We start from the raw sequence: 22644 nt of genomic DNA on the forward strand, positions 1-22644 counted from the left end.
TACTTACAAATGCATAAGGGTCCATCTCAGTCGAATCGTGCAAGAAGATGAATTTCTTTTTCAAAGAAAACCACTGATTAAAATATTGCTTGGTATCTATCACTTCGTACATGAAATTATCAAACTTGGAATAATATATAATAGGTTGTAAGACTACGACGGAAAGGGTGCAATAAAAGTGTTACTAAGGTGTGGAATTTAGAGTTTTTGTTTCTTTGCGTGTGTGGGTGGGTGGGTGCACGCGAGCGTGTGTCTGAGTTAAAACAGCATTCTAGTCTTCTCAATTAGACGATGAGCGTTTCAGGTTGTTTGTTAGCCTCTAGTTTTTCCCATAATTGGGTCCCTTACAGATAAAAATTATGATCTTTTAAAACACGTACAATCCATTTTTCGGCCAACGGAAGGACAAGGAATGACTTGGATGTTTGTAGCGATCGTGTGTACCACAAACGCAAATCTTTAACATACAATGGCACAGTACATTTAATCCGACCAATCAAGTAGTAGAAAAAACTCGACAGTTATTTACAGCGCAAGTTGTACTCCCACCAAAAACATCGGTGGATCTGCGACATAAACTGTTGTAGTTAACGAAAACTGTTCCCGCTTTAAACCATCCTACATTAATCATGTATGAAGTTTAGCACTTGTGAAGGATACATAAAAGCAAATTCCTCTTGGTTTGCTAAGGTGCTTTCTTTAACTTTCCTTTTAAACTTTTCATGTGGAATTTGAGAATACTATTGTCAAAAACTTATTTCGTTTTGATCTATTTAAAGAGCAACCGAAAACAATGTTCCAAGTGAAAAGAAGTTGTTCACTTGCAATTTCCACAGAAAATTGCTCGGCAATTTTTTAACCACTTTAATTTCTTCATTTCTTCGGAGGCGACCGACGTAATTTGACTCCTGGTCAAATTAGAAACGAATAAAACCGATCAGGTGATGAATTACAAACTATAAGTAACACGATACTCATTTAACTGTTTTAAGAAACCACGATAACTTAACGAGAACACGCGACAGTCTCATGGATCTCACGCCCCGCACAGTTATCCGTCCCTGATGCTTCACGACTGTGTTGGTTATCCTGTGGTACTTCAACTGGGGTGTTAAAAATGAGAATGTGTCGGCCGTCTTAGTACGGTCTGTAACGGTAATTGGAAAGTGGGTACGAATGGCGACGATCATCCTGAGGTACAAACAAAACCACAATTAACAAGTTGTCAATTTAATTGCGCATGCGCGGTAAGACTGAGGATAGCGCATAAAGCACATCCGGGATAACTGAACTACAAAGTCGACATGTTCCAGGCGTCCGTAATATTCACCCACTCATTATCTTAGCAATCGTCTTAATAGTGTGCTTGCAACTTTCTGATTTATATTCTGAATTCCAGTTAACCTTAGCATTGTTTTAAGCATGCTAACTTTTCTTCTGTTCTTCTTCTGTTCTTTATCACTTGTACATTTATATAAATTACTTTTGTTTACTTGTGAATTTGAATATAATTTGGAGTGCGTACTTTGTTTTTTTAATATATACACTGCCCACCTAAACTAGCCTTTGCTATTTGAGGGCAGTGAGAAAATAAAATAATTAAATTCAAATTTACAATTATTGTAAATTTTAAATAACCGATAAAAATGAAATGGAATGATAGGGCATTTGTTTATCCAAAAATGACAAATTATTAGCAGCCATACAAGAAGGCTAAGCAAAGTAGTTTAGTTGTAACGATAAGAGGTTAAATTTGATGATTTGGTTTGATCGTTAAACTTACCCTGTTGGGAGGTCCTTGTCGATTGTAATGCTGCTGCTGCTGCTGCTGCTGTCTAGGGTCACGTGACGAGTGTTGATAGCTACCGCGAGAGTACTGAGATTGACTCGACCCAGGTCCTCGAGAGTATGCGTTTGATTGTGACCAGTTTCCTTGGTAATTGCTCGAGTTGTACTGGGATCTGTTACCTTGGTAACCCCCTGAATTGTAATAGGATTGGTTCCCTTGGTAACCTCCCGAGTTGTACTGTGGAGCGCGATTTCTGTCATAGATCTGTCGTCTTGGATCATGATTACCACTTGACGATACAGGTGTACCCGGATTGGATCTCGGGCGATCAGGGTAACCATGCCTGGAATCATTCTGCGGAGGGCATGAGTTCGACCGAAAGGGCGGCACGTAGCTGGCGGGAGTGTAGGGACGAAAAAGATCCCCTTTGTGAAAACTGACAAAAAAAGAGAGAAAAGCTTCGCTAAAAAGAGAACAACGTATATCGCTTCCTTCAGATACGTTATCAGAAATTTTTAGATTACACCAGGAGTAGGAATCTTCAAACCACAACTTCGTCCACTAAGTTCGAACAGGCTACTCTACTCCCACGCAGACATTCTTTTGGCTCGTCACGCAATCTTCCCCCAATGCGTGACGAACCCCTACGTGGAAGGCTACCCCAGAGTAGCCTGTTGGAAGCTCCAACGTTTAGATAGCGGTGTGCAGCGCGAAGTGAGAGAGCGGGAGGGAAAAGGAGGAAGAGAAGCTGTTTTTTCCTGCTCATACCTTCTCTGCACCGTCCACACAATCTGATCACCTGGAACAGGCTGTCTGACCCAGGGCTTTTCCCTTTTCTTTGGGAAAAAGCACTGGGGACGAGATTACACAGAAACGTGGGGACCAGGTTTGTGCCTCACGTCCACTTACTCTTTACGTTTATTTTTTGTTTGTTTATCACATGCATGTCATAAAATCAGTCGAATCAAGAAAGCACAGTCACCGCATCAGGTGACACAACAGAACACTAATTGAGTGTTATAAAGCACAGTCACCCCATCAGGTACCACTACAGACTATTACTCGACTTACTTAAGCATCCGCCGCCCCGCATCACCCAAATGAGCAAACGAGGTTCTGTTAGGGTTCATTCCAAGAACTGGTCTGTATGGCCTGTTACTATCATAACCTTCCGGCTTGAGAACACGAGCAGGGGGACTGGTGAAGAGAAAATCACAGGCGATTCTTTAGACTAAGGAATAATTAGATCTTTATGCGTTTCTGGGAAACTGCCCACCTACCCCTCTCTTAAGCCAACATCAACACTTACTTGTCACATCGGGCAAATGTTGGCTTAGGGGAGGGGTAGGTGGTCACCGAGTTATTACGGTACTAATAAATAAAGAATTACATGTAAAACGCGATTCGTAGGACGACTAGCAAACGATCTGGCCTGATAATCCCTAATGCAAGAAATTTTACTGATACTGCATGCATTAAGTGCAAGTTGCACCAGGACAAAACAAGTACAGTATGAGCGTCCATAACCGAGTTGCACAGAACTGGTCTGACCATGTGATCATCTAGATGTGACTGTAGGCGCTCTGTTGATAATAAAGCACTTATCCTATCCTATCCTATCCAGTAATCAGCTTATACACAGATGGAACTCCCTGTAATGGAACTACAGGGGAGATGTTCCACCCAAAAGGGGTAATCTAGGTATCTGAAAAATGGTAGGAATTTAATGAGATGGCAGACAGAAAAGGGTAAGGAATATTACTTTTCAAGCGTTTGAAAGGGTCTTTCAAAGTACAGCGCATTTGTAAAAGGCACGATCGATGGCTAATTTATGTTATTATTTTAAAAGGTCACACATAAGGAACATGAGGCAAACTCCCACAGTTAATTACAAAAAACCCTTTTGTAGGTTCATGAAGGGGATATTATTTTCTTGGGAAGGTATATAAAGGGTAACTGTTTATTGACATTTTTGTTTAGAAGGGGAAGGGTTTGGACATCACGGGGGTAGGGTTGGACTTCGGGGGGAGGCAAGGGTTGGACATAAGAGTAGGGAGGGGTTTGGACACTGGAGGGGGAAGGGTTTGGACATCGTAGCGGAGGAAGGGTTAGACATCAGGGAGAGGAAAGGGTTGGACATAAGAAGTGGGAGGGGTTAGGACATTGAAGTAGGAAGGGTTTGGACATTGGGGAGGGCGGGGGGGCGGGGAAGGGTTTTGGACATCGGAGAGGGAAGGGTTGGACATAAGAGAAGGGAGGGGTTTGCAAGTTGAAGGGGGGAGGGGGTATCCCCGTACCATGGAATGTTTTTGAGGCCCCAACGAGGTACGTATAGATAAAAGTGTAAGTACGTGCAGCATTTAATATATAAAAAGCAAAACAAAGAGGTCTTAATAAATTATCTAACTTTCACTTACTCCGCCTTAGGTAAGACATCCGCCTTAAAAATATGATCCGTATCATAAACAGGGTCGATGAAAAACACACTGAAAGTGAACAATTCAATAATACGACAAACAATTAGTTTTCAACATTACACTCTGACAGAAAAAATTATAAAACTGATGAATCGCATCTGAGTCATACATGCTATGCAGCCTTGTTCCCAGGTTTCTCTCCTACTCTTACGCTGGAGAACGACTAAGAGAGGACCCTGGTAGCCAGTTTGACATGCTATGTTTTGTTTGTGTTGTTGATGTTATGGTAGTTTACCTGATGGTTCTGTTATCCCTGAGGTCGTAGAGTTGAGGAACGGGCGAAGGAACTGTTCTGAAAAGACATTGAAGGAAATCCTGTTTATTAAGCTGCCAAATATAGTTTAGTTTGTTTAAGTCTGTGAACGTATCAGAACTCATACTTTTTAGGCTCTTCCAGTTGGAGGTCACGTAAGAGACTGGGTTGGTGTAGCATCAAACTGCACATTGGGACTGTTTTGTAAAGGCTAGTTAACAGACTGCATAAGCAAAGAAACCTAAACAGATTCGCATGGATACGGTCTTAAACCCAAGCAACTAAGGGCCTGTTTACATAGAGGTGGAGGACCCCAGGTAGGTGAGGTAACCCACCTGTCCATATAATCTCCCATTTTAATTTGATCCAATTACATGATAGGTGGGGTGACCACATAAGAGATTATATGGACAGGCGGGTTACCCCACCTACCTGGGGTTCCCCACCTCCATTTAAACAGGCCCTAACAGATTCATTTGTCCAATGCTATCATCCAAAGAAAAGCTTCTGCTGTTGAGCCTCCAAGTGTCGCTACCTCTCTTGTAAGTGACCACCTCTCCAAAGCACAAAAATGTTCCCTGTCAAAGCCCTATAGCTGGAACCTCTCATGAACGTCCACCTCTCGTAAGCGACCGCAATAACTTTTTGAAGTACTATCAGGAATCATTTCATCTTAATACGACCATGCAATTGAAGAATTACTTATCTGAATGAACTTACTTGTGAGGTAGGATGGGGCAATCATCTGTCTGCACCTTGCCTGACATACCCCCTGTTAGGTCTGCAACCACGTCGACTGCCTAAAAGATACAACACACCAGGTATGAGCAGTTAAATCTCTGCTGTGAGGCCACCCAAGCTCGGGGAAGGTACAAGTGGCTGCTTGTGGCAAGGCAGCATGGCCGAGCGGTTAGAATGCTGGACTTGCTATCCAGAGATCCCAAGTTAAGTCCTCCCTCCCACCTGACCGCTAGCTGGATTTGTTCTCAGAAGTTCTGAGTTCGGATACTCGAATAGTTTGCATCAAGCAGGAAGAAGCAATAACCTTTAAAAATACATTGTAGAGGCTTACCTCTTTAATGCCGTCTCCTTCATATAAACCAACGAAGAAGTCAAATGTAGGATTGCCCTGACGAACGAACAGACGATCTTCACCACGACTGTTCCGCCTCTCTGAAACAAGACAAATAAACCAAAGAATGGTTAGCTGGTGAAACGAGTACATCTCAAAGTTTTAAGAACGTCACCAACATTACTCTGATGTCACGCAAGACAAAATGAAGTTCCCCAAAAAAGGTGAGCTGAAAATTACAGCCCCGTCACGCTTAAGAGAAGGTTTTGCAAATATGCCACACTAGAGATAATCACTGCTGCTGTTGTGTCACGTTTTAGTGACAGCTTCCTTCAAAACTTAAGGACCAAGGCACCTTCCTAAAGTACCACCTACTATAAAGCATTGCTATTAGAAATGAAATGTTGCACTTCAACTTACTTTCCATGTCTGTTAAATCAGGATATACTCCACTAAGAGCACCTAGCAGTCTCTTCTCGTCAACAAAAGGTAGCAAAGCCACACCTGCGGTGAAAAATACATGGAAGATGTTACTACTGGGTCCAAGAGAATGCCATACATGTTTCCACACGCAATATCTCCCTTTCTTCCCCCTTCAAACGACTACTATGTCAACCAATAGCCAACAGCTGGACTACCTCCTGGGAGGTGCATTTCTAACCAGTTAATTTTATTTGATTGGTGTGCCTGTGCATAAGTGGCAGAGCCAAGTACTCCTTTCACCTGAGAAAGGCTCAAACAATTTATTGTGTTGCGCTGTGTTAGTGTATGTTCCTTAAGTTCTTCAAGGTACCTTGCCAAGCATATTTCTTTCCATTGAGGTCAATCTCAAAGTCCAAAGGATAAAAGTCGATTATTGCTGAATCCTGAAATGCAAAGAGCAATCAATCAATTAATAAATCAATCATTCAATCAATCAATGAACAAGTATACTATTTAAATAATAGACATCGACTAACATATCAACTTAACAGTCAATCGACCAATAAAGTACCGCAATATAAAAATCAACCAATAAAATATCGCAATATAAAAATCAATGAGAAAAGAAGAGTGTCCACTTACCGGATGTGACATAAGTTCTCTCCAGGTGGGAGGCAGAAATTTGCCGCTGGCTGCTGGGAACACACCCATCAACTGCTCCAAAGGTTTGAACTGAAATCAGAGCAAAGAGAAAACTAATCAAAGAATGTTGTAAACATGATTCAGAGGCTTCAGACCTAGAAGAATAAATATTCAAACCAACAGGGCAGCTATTTCTGCACATCGAGAAAAAAAGATCGACAAATAATGAAGTGCAAATATTCAGAATTCCACTACACACGTTAATTACACTGCGAGTTGTCTCTTATTTGCTTCATAGTTACTGACACGAGTAGCACGTGTAACACTCACGGCGGAGTAACACATGTAAAAAAGGCGCGAGCGGCGAGCGTTGAAGCGCTGTGCAGCAAGAAAATTTTGTTAATCGCATTTTTCTCCTCATGTACTTGCTGGTAATACGAACTTGACAGATATCAAAAAAAGATGGAAAGCAAGCAAGTATTGTATATAATTGAATAGCATTAAAATTAATGAGATTCAGTTACCGGTTGTGTTCCACGTTCAAATGAGTTGGGAAGTGAACCAAGATCACGAAAATCAGATGCAAATGGTGCATAATGATACGGATAAAACCACTTCCACGATGGACATCCCTGAAGAAAAGAAAAAAAGTGATGGTTAATTTATAAAAAAACGCCATTAATTTAAGACCCATTTTTAACCCTTTAAGTGCCAATGGTGACCAACATCAATTTTCTCCTAACAATATCCATACATTGTCAACAGATAAGGTTATGAGAATTAATAAAATGATCACCAAAGGGAAAATGCCTTGATCTTTTATCAAATTCTCTCAACTATTCTCAAAGGAAATGTATGGAGATCAGTTTGGAGAATTTGTATGTGGATACTGGGGCTTAAAGGGTTACAAAGACATGTCTCACTTGAATAGCCTCCTCCCTACCACAAGTAGACCATATATGAGTAAATGTCCCTGTGCAGTTTATCTGACTATGAAAATTTCACATACACAAACTATCTAAGGTTCGCATTAAATTTACAGGCCAAAACATTGTGTCCATCAGTCCTGACCGATGGGGGTGTCCTGTATTGCTTCCCACCCATCCTCAATGTGAGGGTGTTTTGGCCACTTCTTTCAGTATTATAAACTCAAAATTAATACAAACATCTTCAGTAAATACTCACCTGATAATAGTAAAGTAAAACCCAGCAGAGTCCTTCTACATAAGCATCAGCCTTGTCAAAAAAAAGAGAAAATAAAATAAAGAGTGTAAATTACACTTTCATTGGCCTTCTCCACCAAAATTTTAACAATGTTTGTTGTACTTTTGTTTCCAGTCTAATAACAATCAACATAATGAATCTACAATGTTACCACTTTCTTCCGGAAATCATCATATCCTTCTTCATTCTCAGATATATGAAACTTGTTTTGATAATAGCGACCCTTCCAACCTGCTTCCCATAACCTGATAATGAAAAAAATTAGGTACTGTAAATCCTCTATTAAGACCCCCTCTCAAATAAGCCTCTCCCTCTAATACCCCCCCCCCCCCCCTCTTCAGGGGAAGAAAGTTAATAAGCCCCCCTCCTTCCCCTCTCCTAAATATTCTTCACTAACCAATTATAGACAATATTAATCAATCATGACTGTAAAACTTTGTGGACTGATTCTGGGATGGTTTTTTTACCAAATGGAAGTTCGGATTTGATTCTGATCCTTGGCTGCATGACCTCCAATCTTCTAGTTCTTGAGCTTCCCTACTTTGTATTCTAGTTCTTTATGGAGAACTGATACCATAGTCTTTTCTAAATTAAGTAAGCTCCCCCTCTCAAATAGCCCCCCTCCTATGGGCCTCTAGGATTTATGGTAAGAGGTTAGGGAATAGTCCCATAGTAAATACGGCCAACACTGTCACTCATAACAGACAAAAATAATTTAGAAGCTGGACACCTTTCTTAAATAGACCAGAATTTGTCCTTGTCAAGCTTGAGTCCTTTGTTTGACTCACTGTAATACAAACACCTCTCTCAGATGGACAACAAGATGATCACCCTGGCATCTTTTTTGACTCTGCATAAGGCGGACACCTATCCTGCACGGAAACTTCTCTTAGTACTGGTTGCAATGGTGTTAGAATAACCCCTGTTAGAGTAAGGGGTTGGGACATGCTGTTGTAGTACCCACACCTCATCTAATTAGACAATGAGACAACCAAACACGACAAAAAAACCTTTGCTATCCAGGGTACAATTATATCGCAGTGCATATTAAGCTGATAGCCTGCAGGTAATGTCTTTCTTTTCCTGTTTTTTTTTTGAAGGGGAGAAAAGTATGCCAACAAACACGTTCACCAGTCAGCTCGCACATGTACATTAACTGAGGACAAAAAGGAATACCTAGTATTGCTGACAGTCTATTTAGCCAACTTTACCTGATATCATCTTTCGGTTCATCATCATCATCATCATCTTTCTTTCTCTTGTTTGATACAGGAACAGAATTGGGTGTACTTGCAGCAGATGACTACAGTTTTAAAAAAAGTGATAGAAAAAGTTGGTAAAAATACATGTAAAACAGGAATAAAAAAATAAAATAAAGTGATAAGGAATGTAAAATAAATTTTCTTTTGCATAGTCAATAAATCAACCTAGCTAATTTATGTAGGTTGATAGGATTACAACTAGAATCTTGTAGACTGATTATAAAGATTTGATGCCCAGCAGTATGCAAGAACTGAAAATAAAACCATCAAATTTAAGAAAAATCCCTTAGAGAACAAAGGGAGTTTAGAAAGATACAAATCAACAGAACAAGTGATCTGATATCCAGAAACAGGGGAGTACATGTAGGTTAAAACCTGAGAACCGAATTTGTGGTAATTACATTGTAAATGACATACATGTAGCAAATAAGAGTTGGAAATCATCACCCTGGTTTGCATCAAACATTAGTCCACTTTGCTCCAGACCGGCAAGGTACAAATGCTGTTGTGCAGTGTGCAATGCCCAACAGAAACATACAGTACTGTACTGTACTATAATATATGACAAAGACGTTTGTACATTAAACTATTCACTTGTATTTTACTCACCATACTTGCATTTGGAGAAGGTGTAGTGAGCATAGCTCTCAGGTCTGCTGCTGCACTCTACAGTAACAAACAACAATGACTGCAGTTATTATTTTCCAGTATAACTCTGAATAATATGAAGCAGATACCAAGATATAAAGATATAAAAAAAATATATGAATCATCCACTGGATGTGAACTTTTACCTTACCTAAAGTCAAATTCAGTGTGTCTACAAGTTCTACAGACTATATCATAGTTATCATCTAATTCTGAAGTTAGACAACATTTTTATAAAAAAAAATTTCAGATGTACGCTTCTTAAATTCTTGATTAAGAGGTTTCTACTTCAGATCTTAAGAGCTTAATTCAATGTTCAGCCAGAGCCTTGAAAAATGCAAATTTGGGGAAAGAGGCAAGTTGTTTGCCATTAAAGAGAGGAAGGCGTTAGAGTTTTCATTGTAATAACAGCTGCATTGCTAAAGCCACTGTACCTTATTTGCTTTATCCTGTGGTGTTGTGTTCCCAGCGCTGTAAGACATGGCTTGTTGTCGCATGGCATAAGCCTCTTGGCGGGGAGACACAACAGGCGAGGGTGTGTTAGTTATGACGTGTGGACTAAACTGACCACTGGGTGTCCATAGAGGTGCATCCTGATTTAAGATCAAAATGTACATTGTATCAAACCTTTCACTCAGAGGCACAATCAATGCAATATTGATATTGGTTAAAAAAAGCCCAAAATTAATAATTTTAATTATTATGATACATATAGAACTACATGTAAAGCTGTATGCAGAACTAACCACCAAGGAGACAGAGATTATCATGAACTAGTGTTATATGACATCATAGACAGACCAGAAACTTAGTATTACTTGGACCTCAATCTGGTTGCATTTCACAAGGTTTTCAAGAAAATGACTGAGTGTTTTTGTATTTTAGTGTCTAGGCTGAAAACTGTGGTCATAATTATAATAATCAAAAAACATACCATTCGCTGTCTTTTCTGTCTATCCCTTTCTTTGTTTTCCTTGAGACGTCTTTTGTATGCCAGCTACAAAACAACAAAATCATCTGTGCCAACTACCTTTTACTTACATTGCAACATTATTTTGTGTGGTCTGGAATCCAGAAGGGAGTGGGAGGCTAGGGGAGGAGGGGGGAGGGGGGGAAGAGGGGAGAGAGGGAGGCATGTAAAAGTAAAACCAATAGAAGCACTTACAGAAATTAATGTATTAAATACAAGATCAGGTACACTGGTCTTAAGAAAAAGCTATGAAATCACAACCATATTTACATGTAAGCAATAGTTCAATATTTTAATCCATCAAAATTTATTTAAATTTAGAGTACTCACATCATTTGCTTGCCTCTTCTTAAAAATCTCATCTTCAACATAACCAAGCTCTAAATGAACACACAGGTTTGGTCACTACTCTAATAACATGCCAAAATACACACCATACATGCCAGATGGGTTACAAATCTTGAATAAAATTACATCGCATTACACCTGTAACTATGCGTTATTGACCAAGAACAAGGTCAAAATGGCTGGGCACTGGACACAATGCTAGTCCATTGCAGGGTTACGCCCAGTAGTACAAAATGTAAATTACTATTACCCATTTATACTAGGGGCTGCTAAAGAAAGATGGAGTGAAGCAATTATTTTTGTCTTAGAAAACATCATGATGGCAAGAATCAAACTAAGATCCAATCCCTGAAGGCTCGATTGAGAGATACAATTTTTTATGTTATTATTATAACTATCTTCAAGCTTATCAAAACTTTCTACGCACCTTGAAGAACCATTTGAACTCTATTCAAATCAACAATTCCATGTTTTGCTAGATAACCCTGTAAATAGATTAAAGTATGCATTATGCATTGTAAATTTAATACCTACATTTAACTTGCACAAGTACACTGTAAGCACATTACAGAGGTGCTTTATCATTAAGGTAGTGATTGTACAAGACTTAATTCCTGCCTGTCTGTTGAACAGGCAGCTCCCAAATTCATATTGCTTGCATGCTTGTTTGCATGCTTGCATGCTTGCTTGTTTGCATGCTTGCATGATTGCTTGCATGCTTGTTTACATGCTTGCGTGCTTGTTTGCATGCATGCTTGCTTGCAAGATGCCTTGCCTGGATCCTAGCCCATTGAGTAAGCGAGCTTAAAAAACTTCTTTATTGACAACAATGAACATAATGATGACAATCTACAAGAATGTCCATTGTTCTCACCCCACATCTTGGTAAAACTCTCTTGTAAATGCCCACCAGTCTATCAATAGCTCCCTCTCTGGAGAAAAACAACAAAACTCATGATTATGGTAACTACCTGCTGAAACAGTACCAAAAGAGGGTTGTACTACATGAACCATCAGGGGACTAAAATAATGGATTCAAAAAATACTGATAAAACAAATTCAACATGAAGGAAATGCATCACATGAAAGTATTGTTGAAGTTCAAGTTTCACTTGAATGGTTGTAACCTACAATTCCATTACAGGTTCTAAAGCTACAATGTACATGTAGGACAATTTATAAATGTGCAATCTACAATAACAATTAATCCATGGAGTTCCCATAACTTATAGTACAGGAAAAAATAACGGATTCCCATTTTTGGATATTTTTGGGTATTTAAAGAATACCCACAAAAATCCCAAATTTGGAAGAGTGAGACAAGTCCCAATCTGGGAACTTGGTCAGGAATTCCCTGGTTGGGACTTGTCTCACTTTGCCAAATTTGGGATTTTTATGCGTATTCTTTAAATACCCAAAAATATCCAAAAATGGGAATCTGTTATTTTTTCCTGTGTATCCATGTACATGTAGATCTATGTACAATAATAGTTTGGCATTTTACCTGATTTCTAGTGAAGGTAAGTGGGGAAGGAAATCATTCCCTACAAAGAAGCACATGAATACCCAGTCATCAAGACAGCGCTAGACAAAGAACACATCATTAGTAACAGTTAGGTTCCATGGACAAAATGGGACAATAACAAGTGCCAAAAAAAATATCAAATCACAGTACAAGAGAGCAAAGAGAAAGCTGGTTTAATCTAAATGGCACATAGAGATGTCAATAAGATCCCCCCTAGTACCCCAAACACATATCTATAACCAATTTCTTGAGTACCTCTGGGTATGAATATTTCATGAACTGTTCCAGCCAAATCAAAGACAGACAAATATTGCATTTTGGCTGCACAACTTAGTTTCAAAGTTATCAAAAATAAGTAGCGCTTTCAGGAAAATCTTACCTCAAAGCTATACTGAAAAGGAAGGCCTTCCATTCTAAGTTCACGTTCAAGGTACTGTGAAGTAAATACTAATATTATTTAAAGTGATAACATGTACATGTATTTGACATTAACAATAATTTCCTTTTGATACAAACTTACAACTGTAGCATTGTTTGAAAATGGGGGGCGAATAACACATTCATTTCTTTGTTTTCAGAAACAAACATTCTTTTATTTTCTCTGCTTTTTATATGACTCAGACGCAAATTTTTATGCAACATACAGCTAAGCCACAAATTTCTCTAAAATAAGGCACAAAGCTGAAAAAATCTCTTGATGGAGTTCTGTAAGTGATTGAAAGATCAGGTACAAAATCAAAGCAGTTTTTACCGATAATTAAAGAAAATAATCAAAATTGCATATTCACATACATGTAGACCCTTTAATATTCTCTACTGATAAACATTTAATTTTTTACAGTAAACTATCCTACAGTATACGCATAACATATACTTACCTCTCTAAGTACATTAAGCCTGATGAAGATAAACTCTACTTCTTGAGCCACTGGTGCACTTAGCTCATCAAACTGTTGATTGAAAAATCATAACAGATTAATTCAGTACAGTGTTTATACCATTGGTGTATTTCAAACTCCATATAAAACTTTAGGCCACCTCTAGGTGTCTCTTAAGTAGTGTAGGTGGAGATTGGGGACCCTGTGAGCAGAGGCTTCTCTCTTGCATGGCTTTTATTATTTACGAAGTCACTTGTCAGTCACGTAGTTGGTTTTAGTTGTTTTATATGCCTGGGAGAGTATGAAACAAACCAACTATGCAATTGACAAGCAATGCAAATGCCTTCATAAACATAAAAGATAAAAGCCATGCAAGAGAGAAACCTATGCTCGCAGGGTAAAGTTGGAGGGGGGGGGGAGGGGAGAAGACTTTGGATAGTGAGGCTCAAACTGGCAACCTTTTATGGGAAATTATGGCAAGATACATACAATTACTTTTTCTGGAAATTAAAATACAATTAATACCTTACATATACACATTACATGTATTTATAAAATAACTAAGATAGTACGCACGCTCTGATTGGCCGACAGGAGTGTTTGCATGAGAGTATGTAAACATGGTTGTGGCGTCAAGTTGTTTGGTTTTTCGCGTGCTAATCACGCAAGCACAAATTTGAAAAAGTTTTCGAGTTCAAAACTAAAAAAGTTTACTTTATTTACCCATTCCTTCGTCGGCTGAAACTTGGAAAATCGTTTCAAAGAAGGTGTGTACATTTTTCTTCGCTTAAGATGACCGCTTTAAGCGAGAAAAATCCGTAGTTTGCAAGGCATCTTTTTGCAAAACAAGAACTGATTACGCGTGCAAGACTTCGTGGACAAGATTTTGCGATTGGTAAGAATTTCTCTTTTAATCATCAGTCCCATACAAAGAGTTTTGCGTTTTTTTCTCGGGAAAGTTATTTTATAAACGCAATAGAAAACTTTTTTCCTGTGTTTGCATAGCCTGATATAAACACTCGAGGCGTTGGGGGAATTCTCGACAGTTATGCAAACCCTCGACTTCGTCTCGGGTTTGCATAACTGTCTTGAATTCTCCCAACCCCTCTTGTGTTTATATCACGCTATGCAAACACGGAAAACGTTTTCTGTTGCTTAAGTGTTGTTATGTTCAACTATACATAGTATGGTGGGGAGCAAGATAAATCATAAGAGACAAACGCAGAAGGAAAAGGGGGGGGGGGAATGATGTGACACTTTACAATCATACTATTTATGAAGTGACAGAGACAGTAACCACAATAAAAAGTCACATACAGTACCGCTCAAAAGTAAGTTACCAGTCACGTCTCATTTCCTGCATGACGAGAATCGTGTCCCATGCTACGCGCTTCTCGTCATGCATACAGTGTAATTTATACACAATGCAACCATCCTCTATTAGGTAGTGCTCACCTCTCCTTGTTTTTCCTTTGGAAGTCCCATGCATTCATCCATGACGTGCCCTACAACATACAAAAAATAACCCTTGAAAACAGTTCACTACAAGTACATACAGGCCAGTATATATGTTACTGTACAGTACTTGTATCTTGTACCTATTTGCCCACAGATTTCACATGGTTTCTTCTGGTTTGGTTTGAACTCTTCTCTGATGATTGTAAAGTGAAGTTCGTGAGTTGCAAGCCCTGTGGATGAATACAAATAAATAATCAGTGATCAATCCACTTCAGTACATTTCACTGTACTAGTGGACAGTAGATTCAATTTATGTCTTTATGAATGGGCTGTATTTCTTCTTGGGCTAAAAATGTGACAGTTGTTTGCTCCAATGCTTGTTTTTAGAAGACTGAACAGGGAAACAATGAAAAGCCATAAAATATGAGCTCTAATGAACTGCTTTTTTCTCCTTAAAAATACAATTGTCTCTTATTTTGCTTGTAAAACAAAAGGATAATTCTAAGTACATCAAGAATCCCTTATGAATTATACACTCTTTAGTATTATCACATTACTTCGATAAACAGCCTGTATACCTGTAATCATTAGTATAAAATTAATCTACTTACCAAGCATAATCAAGTCAGCTGAAAGAAAAGTGAATGTATGTCCATTTAAGTATTCATATAACATGGTAAAGCCAGCTACATATATTACCAGTACATACATTTAAGATTATTTTCCATCATGTATGATTTTTTGGATAGACAGCAAGGGTTTGTCACAGTCATGCAACATTAAAATATATTTCAGTTCACTGATGTTAACAAAACAAATTATTAATAGTGGTTTTAGAATTCTGTCCATAAATATTCAAATGGTACGAAGTTTAATCATTGCCACTCATTCTTATCTGGGTAATTTTTTGAATGGAATGAAGAAAATAGAATACATATACAGCTGTAACAGAACATGATACACTATATACCACATACCATCAGCTCCATTTAAACAGTGCTTTGTGTTAGGGTCATGATCAGGACTTGCTGAAAGAGAAAAGGTATGTGCAAAATAATCCTCAGCTTAAATGAAGCTTATATGAAATCATTACCAGAAATATCTCCACACCATAAGAGAAACAGGGTCAAAGGAATAACAGTTTATTATAATTTTTTACACATGTTGTAAAACTCATTAAATACACAGGTAAGATTGTTTATTCTAGTAACCTCTCTGCTTTCTGATGTAGTCCATGATCTTATGTTCACCCTCTCCTGGTACATTAGCATCTGATAAAATAACCTAAAAATTCATCAATTACCTTAGATCAGACTTTAATAACACTTGGAATAACTTCTGCATTTGTTATTCTGTACTTCTTTCATTCTAGCTACAAAGTTATCATCAACTCAGCCAAGCAAAAAATTACATTAATTTCTCGACTTGCAACTCGAGTCTCAAAATTCAGAAGTCTTGTCTCAAGACTTAAGTTGAGACTCAAAATTCTGAGAATCAACAATCAAGTATTGAGTCTTGACCCAGAGATAACAGTCAACTAACACTGTACATTTGGTTAATGCAGTACTGTAATACTAGATTTATGGCATTTAATCAAAGATACAAGAATATTAGAGGTGACTATAACAACAATAAGTTTATCTGATAAAGGGACATTTTATACTGCTTTAAAGTCATGCAGATTGATCAAAATAGACAATAGTTATTTTTTAAGAGCTACAAAAAAGTGCCCTGCATCAAAGACATAATCTGACCCCAATTAGTAATATGCAGGCTAACAAAAAAATGATAAGAACAAGCATGCTACAATAAGACATGGATCATGAATGTGAAAATTCTTTGTGCTACAGTGTGCATGTATGTGTACCAGTGAACACCATAAAATAGTTGTATTTGAATGTAATGTACCTTTATATTCTTCCATCCAGGATCATTGTTTAGCCGGTCAGCAATGTAGTATCGCAAGCACACTGACAAGTTGTCCATAAATTCTGTTCCCTATTGAACAATGACAGAAAAGTCAGCATTATTGTCAGTCCTCATTCAGTTCTCAGAATCATCACCAGGAGGTTTAAATAGTTTTTTCTCATAATTCCTTGTATGGTCTGCTATTCTTTAAAAGGCTTAAAATATTATACTTATAAACCCACTAACAGCATGCATTTATTGCCAGTATACATGTATACAGTACATGTGTGTCTAATGCTTCACATGTACAATGTACAGTGTGTATGTAGCAGAATCCTACTAACAGTATACCATCGTAATGGCATTAAAAATAGTTATTTTAATTTTTATCAAATAGAATTCTCAAGAAAAATTCCCACTTACAGGTGTGATACAGTTGCTGTCAAAGTGTTCTGTCTTTTCTTTTTCTGGTGGTAAAACAGCTCCTACACAAGAAAGCAAAATAATTTACAACATTATGGCGATCAGACATTCTTTTTAAGCACTGGTTTGGTTCTCAGTCAAAGGTATAATGGACAATAAAACCAGCACTTGCCCGGCAGTTTATACCACCTTTCCTGTTAACATCTCAAGCTGATCAACAGTGCTAAAGAGACTCTACCTTTCTCCTTAAGTTCACTTCGTATCCGAGCAATATCTTCAGCTTTTTCCCTAACGAAGTAAACACAAAGGAATTCTTACAGATGCAACCCACAGTTTGTATCCATATATAGAGCACAGTGCATCAGTGCTTGGTACTGTTTTAGGGGGGGGGGGGGGGCAGGTCTCCCCCAAATTTTTTTCAGGCCTCAGTTTGGTCTTAAAATAAGGGGGTGGGGGGGCCCCTCCCCTGGATCTGCCACTGACCAATATCCACATACAAATTCTCCAGACTGATCTCAACACATCTCCTTACAGAATTAGTTGGGAGAATTTGGTAAGAGATCAAAGCCTTCTCCCTTTGGCGATCACTTTATCAATTCTCATAACCTTTTCCCTTAATGATGTAAGGATATTGTTAGGAGAACATAATTGATGTTGGTTGCTGATGAGACATAAAGGAAGGTCTAGGGCTGTTCTCCAGCAGTGCCTGGTGGCCTGTGGCATCTAACGTTTGCCCCTGGCTACTAGAAAATCTCAGTCTTTTCATAGAAATCCTATGCTGGGCACCCTGGATTTCACAGGTTCAGAGCACTGGGCTCCCTTTGATTTTCCTTAGAGCACAGCCTTGGGGTCACAATTAAGGGTTAACAAACAGCATGTGTACTTACTTAGATTCCTTGGATGCTCTGAAACGACGTGATCTTTGCTGATTCATTTTCGCTCTTGGAGCCTAAATAAGAAAATTGCTATTCAATTATTATGAACCACATATATAATAACAATTTACACATGTATTTGCAGTGTGTAAGGTCTATACACAGGGAGCTAACAGCACCAACGCATGTTTGAATATTGGGGTTTTGGCAAAATTTTTCAATGATTTTGAATGCACTGCCTTACTGGCTAAGCCCTGTTTTAATAACTAGCCTTCTTTATTACAGTTTGTCTTACCACTCCATCAATGGCCATGTAAAGTAGCTTTCTTGGTCTCACAATTGAAAATATTCTAAAAAGACAAATACTTATTTTAGACTACAACTGTACATGTATGAAAAAGCAGAGTAAAGCACAAAGAAAAAAGTTAATGGACAAATGAATTTTTGGAACAAATATACATGTTTTAATACTGCTATGTTTACATAATTATTACTCAACATTGTAACAAGATCATCTCCGAGGGAAAAAGGTCAAACTGATTTCTTTTTAAAAAAATCACCTATCATGCAGGGGAATTACCTGTCAATATATTCAAAAATTGCTACCATTAAAAACATGTTTTAATACTGCTATGTTTACATAATTATTACTCAACATTGTAACAAGATAATCTCCAAGGGAAAAAGGTCAAACTGATTTCTTTTTAAAAAAATCACCTATCATGCAGGGGAATTACCTGTCAATATATTCAAAAATTGCTACCATCATCTCATCTTCATTCTTAGGAGCAGGCCTGGTGACATAACAAAAAGGGGGGTCACTTAAAAAAAATGCATGATCACTAAATAGCATGCAAAAATAGCCATCTACCCTTGCTCCTTGCTGCTGGGGACGTTTTGCCAGGAGAAATGACTGCACCTCAGTGACAGAAATTGCATATTGATGCACAAATCAATGTTTTTTAAAATTAATCTGGTGGTCATAAGTTTCAAATTGAAATTTGTTTGATTTGAGGTTTATCCTGTTTGATTTTGGTAAAGTTTTGTTTTCTTCTGCGAAGGAGCTCTAGCAAAACTCACATGCTTCTTCTAAAGAAGAATATATTCCACAAAGGTTGACTGTTTTGTAATAGATTCACCACATTTACATTAATTTTGACTATCATGGCCTTTTGTCTGTCATTCGTAAACAATAGCTAAAACAATATAACTACTACATCGACCAATCAGAGCTCCTGACCATACACTGGACAGATTTAACGTCATCAGTACAGAATTTCCGTCTCAAAGGTGCAGAAGTCTCCTGTGGCAGAAAGTTTGGATCAATAATATTTTGGTTTCTGGGAAACTGCCCACCTACCCCTCCCCTAAGCCAACATTATCACTTACTTCTCACTTAGGGCAAAATGATGGCTTAGCGGAGGGGTAGATGGGCAATTTGCCAGAAACTTAAATTGATCCAAAAGTTTCTAGCAGCAAGGAGCAAAGGGAGATAGCTGTTTTCGCGATCGTAAAATGGATCATTACAGCTTGGACGTCCGAGTTAAATTAAAAGAATTGATGCACTTACAATAAAACAAACTGATTTTTGCCTGAAAGGTTGTAAAAATCATCTACAGGTAATAAGTAAAGCCTATTTTTATGATCTTACTTGTTTTCTGGATGGCAACATGGATGGATGATACCATTCATATCAAGGTACAAATTGTCAAACTCGTAATCATTTGGATTTGGTAAACTTGTATCCAGTGGAACTTTTACACCATTAACATCACGGTTCTATGAAAAGAAAGCTCACAACGATGAAAACATATCTGAGAAAATAATTCCGCTTAGATCTTCTTATGACTTATTACAAAGTCACACCAACAGATAAAGATCGAAACAGAATGACCAATTTTACCGGCGATAAACGCAAAAAGGCACGTGGACAAAAATTTCACATACTTTTTCCTCAACGCAGTGGACCACTATCGATGGATATTTCTTCGAAAGCCAGCGGAAGAAAGCTGGAACTCCCATCGCTTCGTCTTAAAAACGGGTGATTCACGGCAGTTGAGAAGGGATAAACTAAGAATTGCCCTGGCAAACCCTTGAAGGTTTGTGTTCCAATATGGCGGAAGTTACTTTCATTTGGTACCCGCTGACCAGTTATTTAGCAATTCTGCATCTCCTCCCCAGTCTTCCCTCCCGTCCTCTCAAAGTTTTTGCGTCGATCGGGTTGATTATGTTAGTGTGGCTGTCTTATAATTTTTTCTCACGATGTAGGTATGGCTGGAAAATACAAAGAGAGACGTGGAGGAATAGTTCTCTGATACCCACAAAGAAAGTAGTCAATTAGGGTCCTAACCCAAGGGATTGGATGGTTGCTATGGACACCAGTGCCAGATCGTAATACTGGTAGAGGTCCAGAGGATGGGAGGGGAAGAAGAATAGAAAGGGACAGCCTGAGAAAGCAGCCAACAATTTGCGATGCTATTACTGGTTTCCTTGCAAAATAATATCTCAGGAATAAGTGTGTTCATTCCTCAGACTTAACGTTGAGGGAAAACCATTGGGTGGCATCGCGAAATGTCAAGAGTCTTTTTCTGGCTACCTGAGCATCAAGCATTTCTGGGGGAAAAAGAAGAGAAAAAAAGGGAGATCTGGAAGGGAAGGAGAAAAAAATCTCCTCTCTCCTATAGCAACCCAAGAAGGCCTGATACTCAGGTTAACAGAGGTATGTTGTACTTAATTTTTTATCTCGGGAAATTTTTATTTTACTTTTGTTTCAACTTCATTAGCACACATTACCATACCCAAAAAAGCTTAGAAAACAAACCAATTTTTTTTAAACAGAACCTTGTGTCATATAATTCTGGGATAAAAAACTTTTGGACTTCTAGCATACCTTTGCTCAATTTTGCTTAATGAGAGGGGTGTAAGGGTTTGCTGTGATGTGGTTGTACTTGATTTTTGGTGTGGTTTTGCAGAAATTTTCATTTTAATTTGCTGTACTGTGGTTTTACAAAACCAAGTGGTTTGCGATATTTAGACATTTTCGGGTAATTTCAATGTGGTTTACTGTTTTCTTGTTATTTTGTGCGACATGTAGACGTTTATCTGTGCAGTTTTTCGGTGTTTATACTCCCCTTACACCCCCCTCCTTAATCACTCAAATAATTAGAGACCAAAAACTGTCTGCCTTCAGTCCACTGGCTCAATCCATTCAACCAAAATATTTGCCAGACAGAATTTCCAAAATTCTATGAAGTTGGATGGAATATAATCATTGACTTTTTTTTGTTTTACGTCTCTCAAACGACAAATTTCACACTCTGGGACAGTCAGAAAGAACCAGTCCTTTCACTTTTGGTTTGGTTGAATCGACCACACCAATTATCAACAAAATGCTATTAAGCAATTTGTTGAAATAAGCCGATAAAAAAAAAATACTAGTTAGCTGATAATTTGATGCAGTTTGTTTGACATATGGTTTATGTGTATGACAATAAGTTGATGTCATAGTTTCCATCAATATCAAATCGTCCAATGACTGTATCATGTTTCGCAGATTTCAGCTCATGTATCTCTGCCCACAAATGTTGAATGTTGGAAGCGACATTGTCAGAATTTGGACAGTTTGGTGATGATTTAATTCCCACTTGATTGCGACAAGCAACTGACTGAAGCCAATCTGGAACCAATGCAGAGCTGGTGGTTGCCGGTGGATAACATTGCAACTCATCAATGCCAAAACTATTCCAATGAGGCGACGGTTGTTTCAGAATCAACCTCAACATTATAACTTGAGATGATGACTTGGTAATATCACTGATAGATATTGAGAAACGATCCTGGCTCCCCGTTTCAAAATGAGGATGAGGCATAAGCGTGTAGTTCTTTACTGCAGTTATCCATGTTTCATTGGCTTCACCGTTCAAAATCTTTAGTTTGATCGTGATAGACGCAGTGTAGCAGTTTTTAAAAGTCAGCTTCCCCAATTCTACACTGCTGTTTCCCGGGAAAATAACGTCAACCACAGCAACCCCAGATTTAAAATTATCGTTTGCAGAATCTCCAATTTTCAAAGGTACAGGTTTCTTTACGATACAATTCAAAAGCTTTGGTTTTGACTGAACGTCGGCCGCCATTTTGAATTTTTTCCTTCGCATTCGAGACGGACTAAGAACCAGTTAAGATCAATTCATTCCCAGGGCCCGCTCATCAAAGTCCTACCTTTGATATATTGTAAGATTGCTCGAAAGGTTTTTTCAGGGTCAATACCCCCCCAAGTTTGAGCATAAGCTACGTTTTCATTAACTAAAGTTTGGAAAAATTACAACCACAGCTGTATTAGATAAAGATGAAAATTAATGTTCTGATCAGGTTTACAATGACATCGGAGTTGTCATAGCAACGAAATGACGCCTTGACCTATTTTACTTGCAGCCGTACTTTTTCGGCACTGGGAACTGATCTTCCTAAAT

General features: G+C 38.3%; 2 protein-coding genes across 3 annotated transcripts; both read right to left on the reverse strand.

Annotated features, from left to right (window-relative positions):
* Positions 1-188: 188 nt before the first annotated feature.
* LOC140924185 (5'-3' exoribonuclease 2-like) lies at positions 189-20374 on the reverse strand. Of its 2 annotated transcripts, XM_073374216.1 has the most exons (36): positions 20123-20374; positions 19827-19954; positions 18913-18969; positions 18471-18525; positions 18188-18249; positions 17539-17588; positions 17301-17362; positions 16878-16967; positions 16181-16253; positions 15947-15997; positions 15581-15598; positions 15110-15199; positions 14967-15016; positions 13512-13583; positions 13013-13066; positions 12613-12692; positions 11983-12040; positions 11536-11593; positions 11091-11140; positions 10725-10787; positions 10225-10383; positions 9752-9808; positions 9092-9183; positions 8032-8125; positions 7842-7892; positions 7181-7288; positions 6657-6746; positions 6385-6457; positions 6012-6095; positions 5592-5692; positions 5240-5319; positions 4502-4558; positions 4207-4275; positions 2861-2986; positions 1784-2225; positions 189-1191 (listed from the first exon to the last, which is right to left on the reverse strand). In XM_073374216.1, exons 1-36 carry the CDS (start codon positions 20195-20197, stop codon positions 1138-1140), a joined length of 3033 nt encoding a protein of 1010 aa, XP_073230317.1. In that variant the 5' UTR covers positions 20198-20374; the 3' UTR covers positions 189-1137. The 2 variants fall into 2 exon arrangements, with proteins under 2 accessions (XP_073230317.1, XP_073230318.1); XM_073374217.1 differs by lacking the exons at positions 18913-18969; positions 19827-19954; positions 20123-20374 and adding an exon at positions 18756-18785.
* Positions 20375-21040: 666 nt separating this feature from the next.
* On the reverse strand, positions 21041-22370 carry LOC140924416 (nicolin-1-like). Its single transcript, XM_073374448.1, has one exon. The coding sequence runs from the start codon at positions 22327-22329 to the stop codon at positions 21652-21654; it is 678 nt and encodes a 225-aa protein (XP_073230549.1). The 5' UTR covers positions 22330-22370; the 3' UTR covers positions 21041-21651.
* Between the last annotated feature and the right edge of the window lie 274 nt (positions 22371-22644).

Source organism: Porites lutea, chromosome 14 (assembly GCF_958299795.1).
Source record: "Porites lutea chromosome 14, jaPorLute2.1, whole genome shotgun sequence".
Classification (NCBI taxonomy): Eukaryota; Metazoa; Cnidaria; class Anthozoa; order Scleractinia; family Poritidae; genus Porites; species Porites lutea.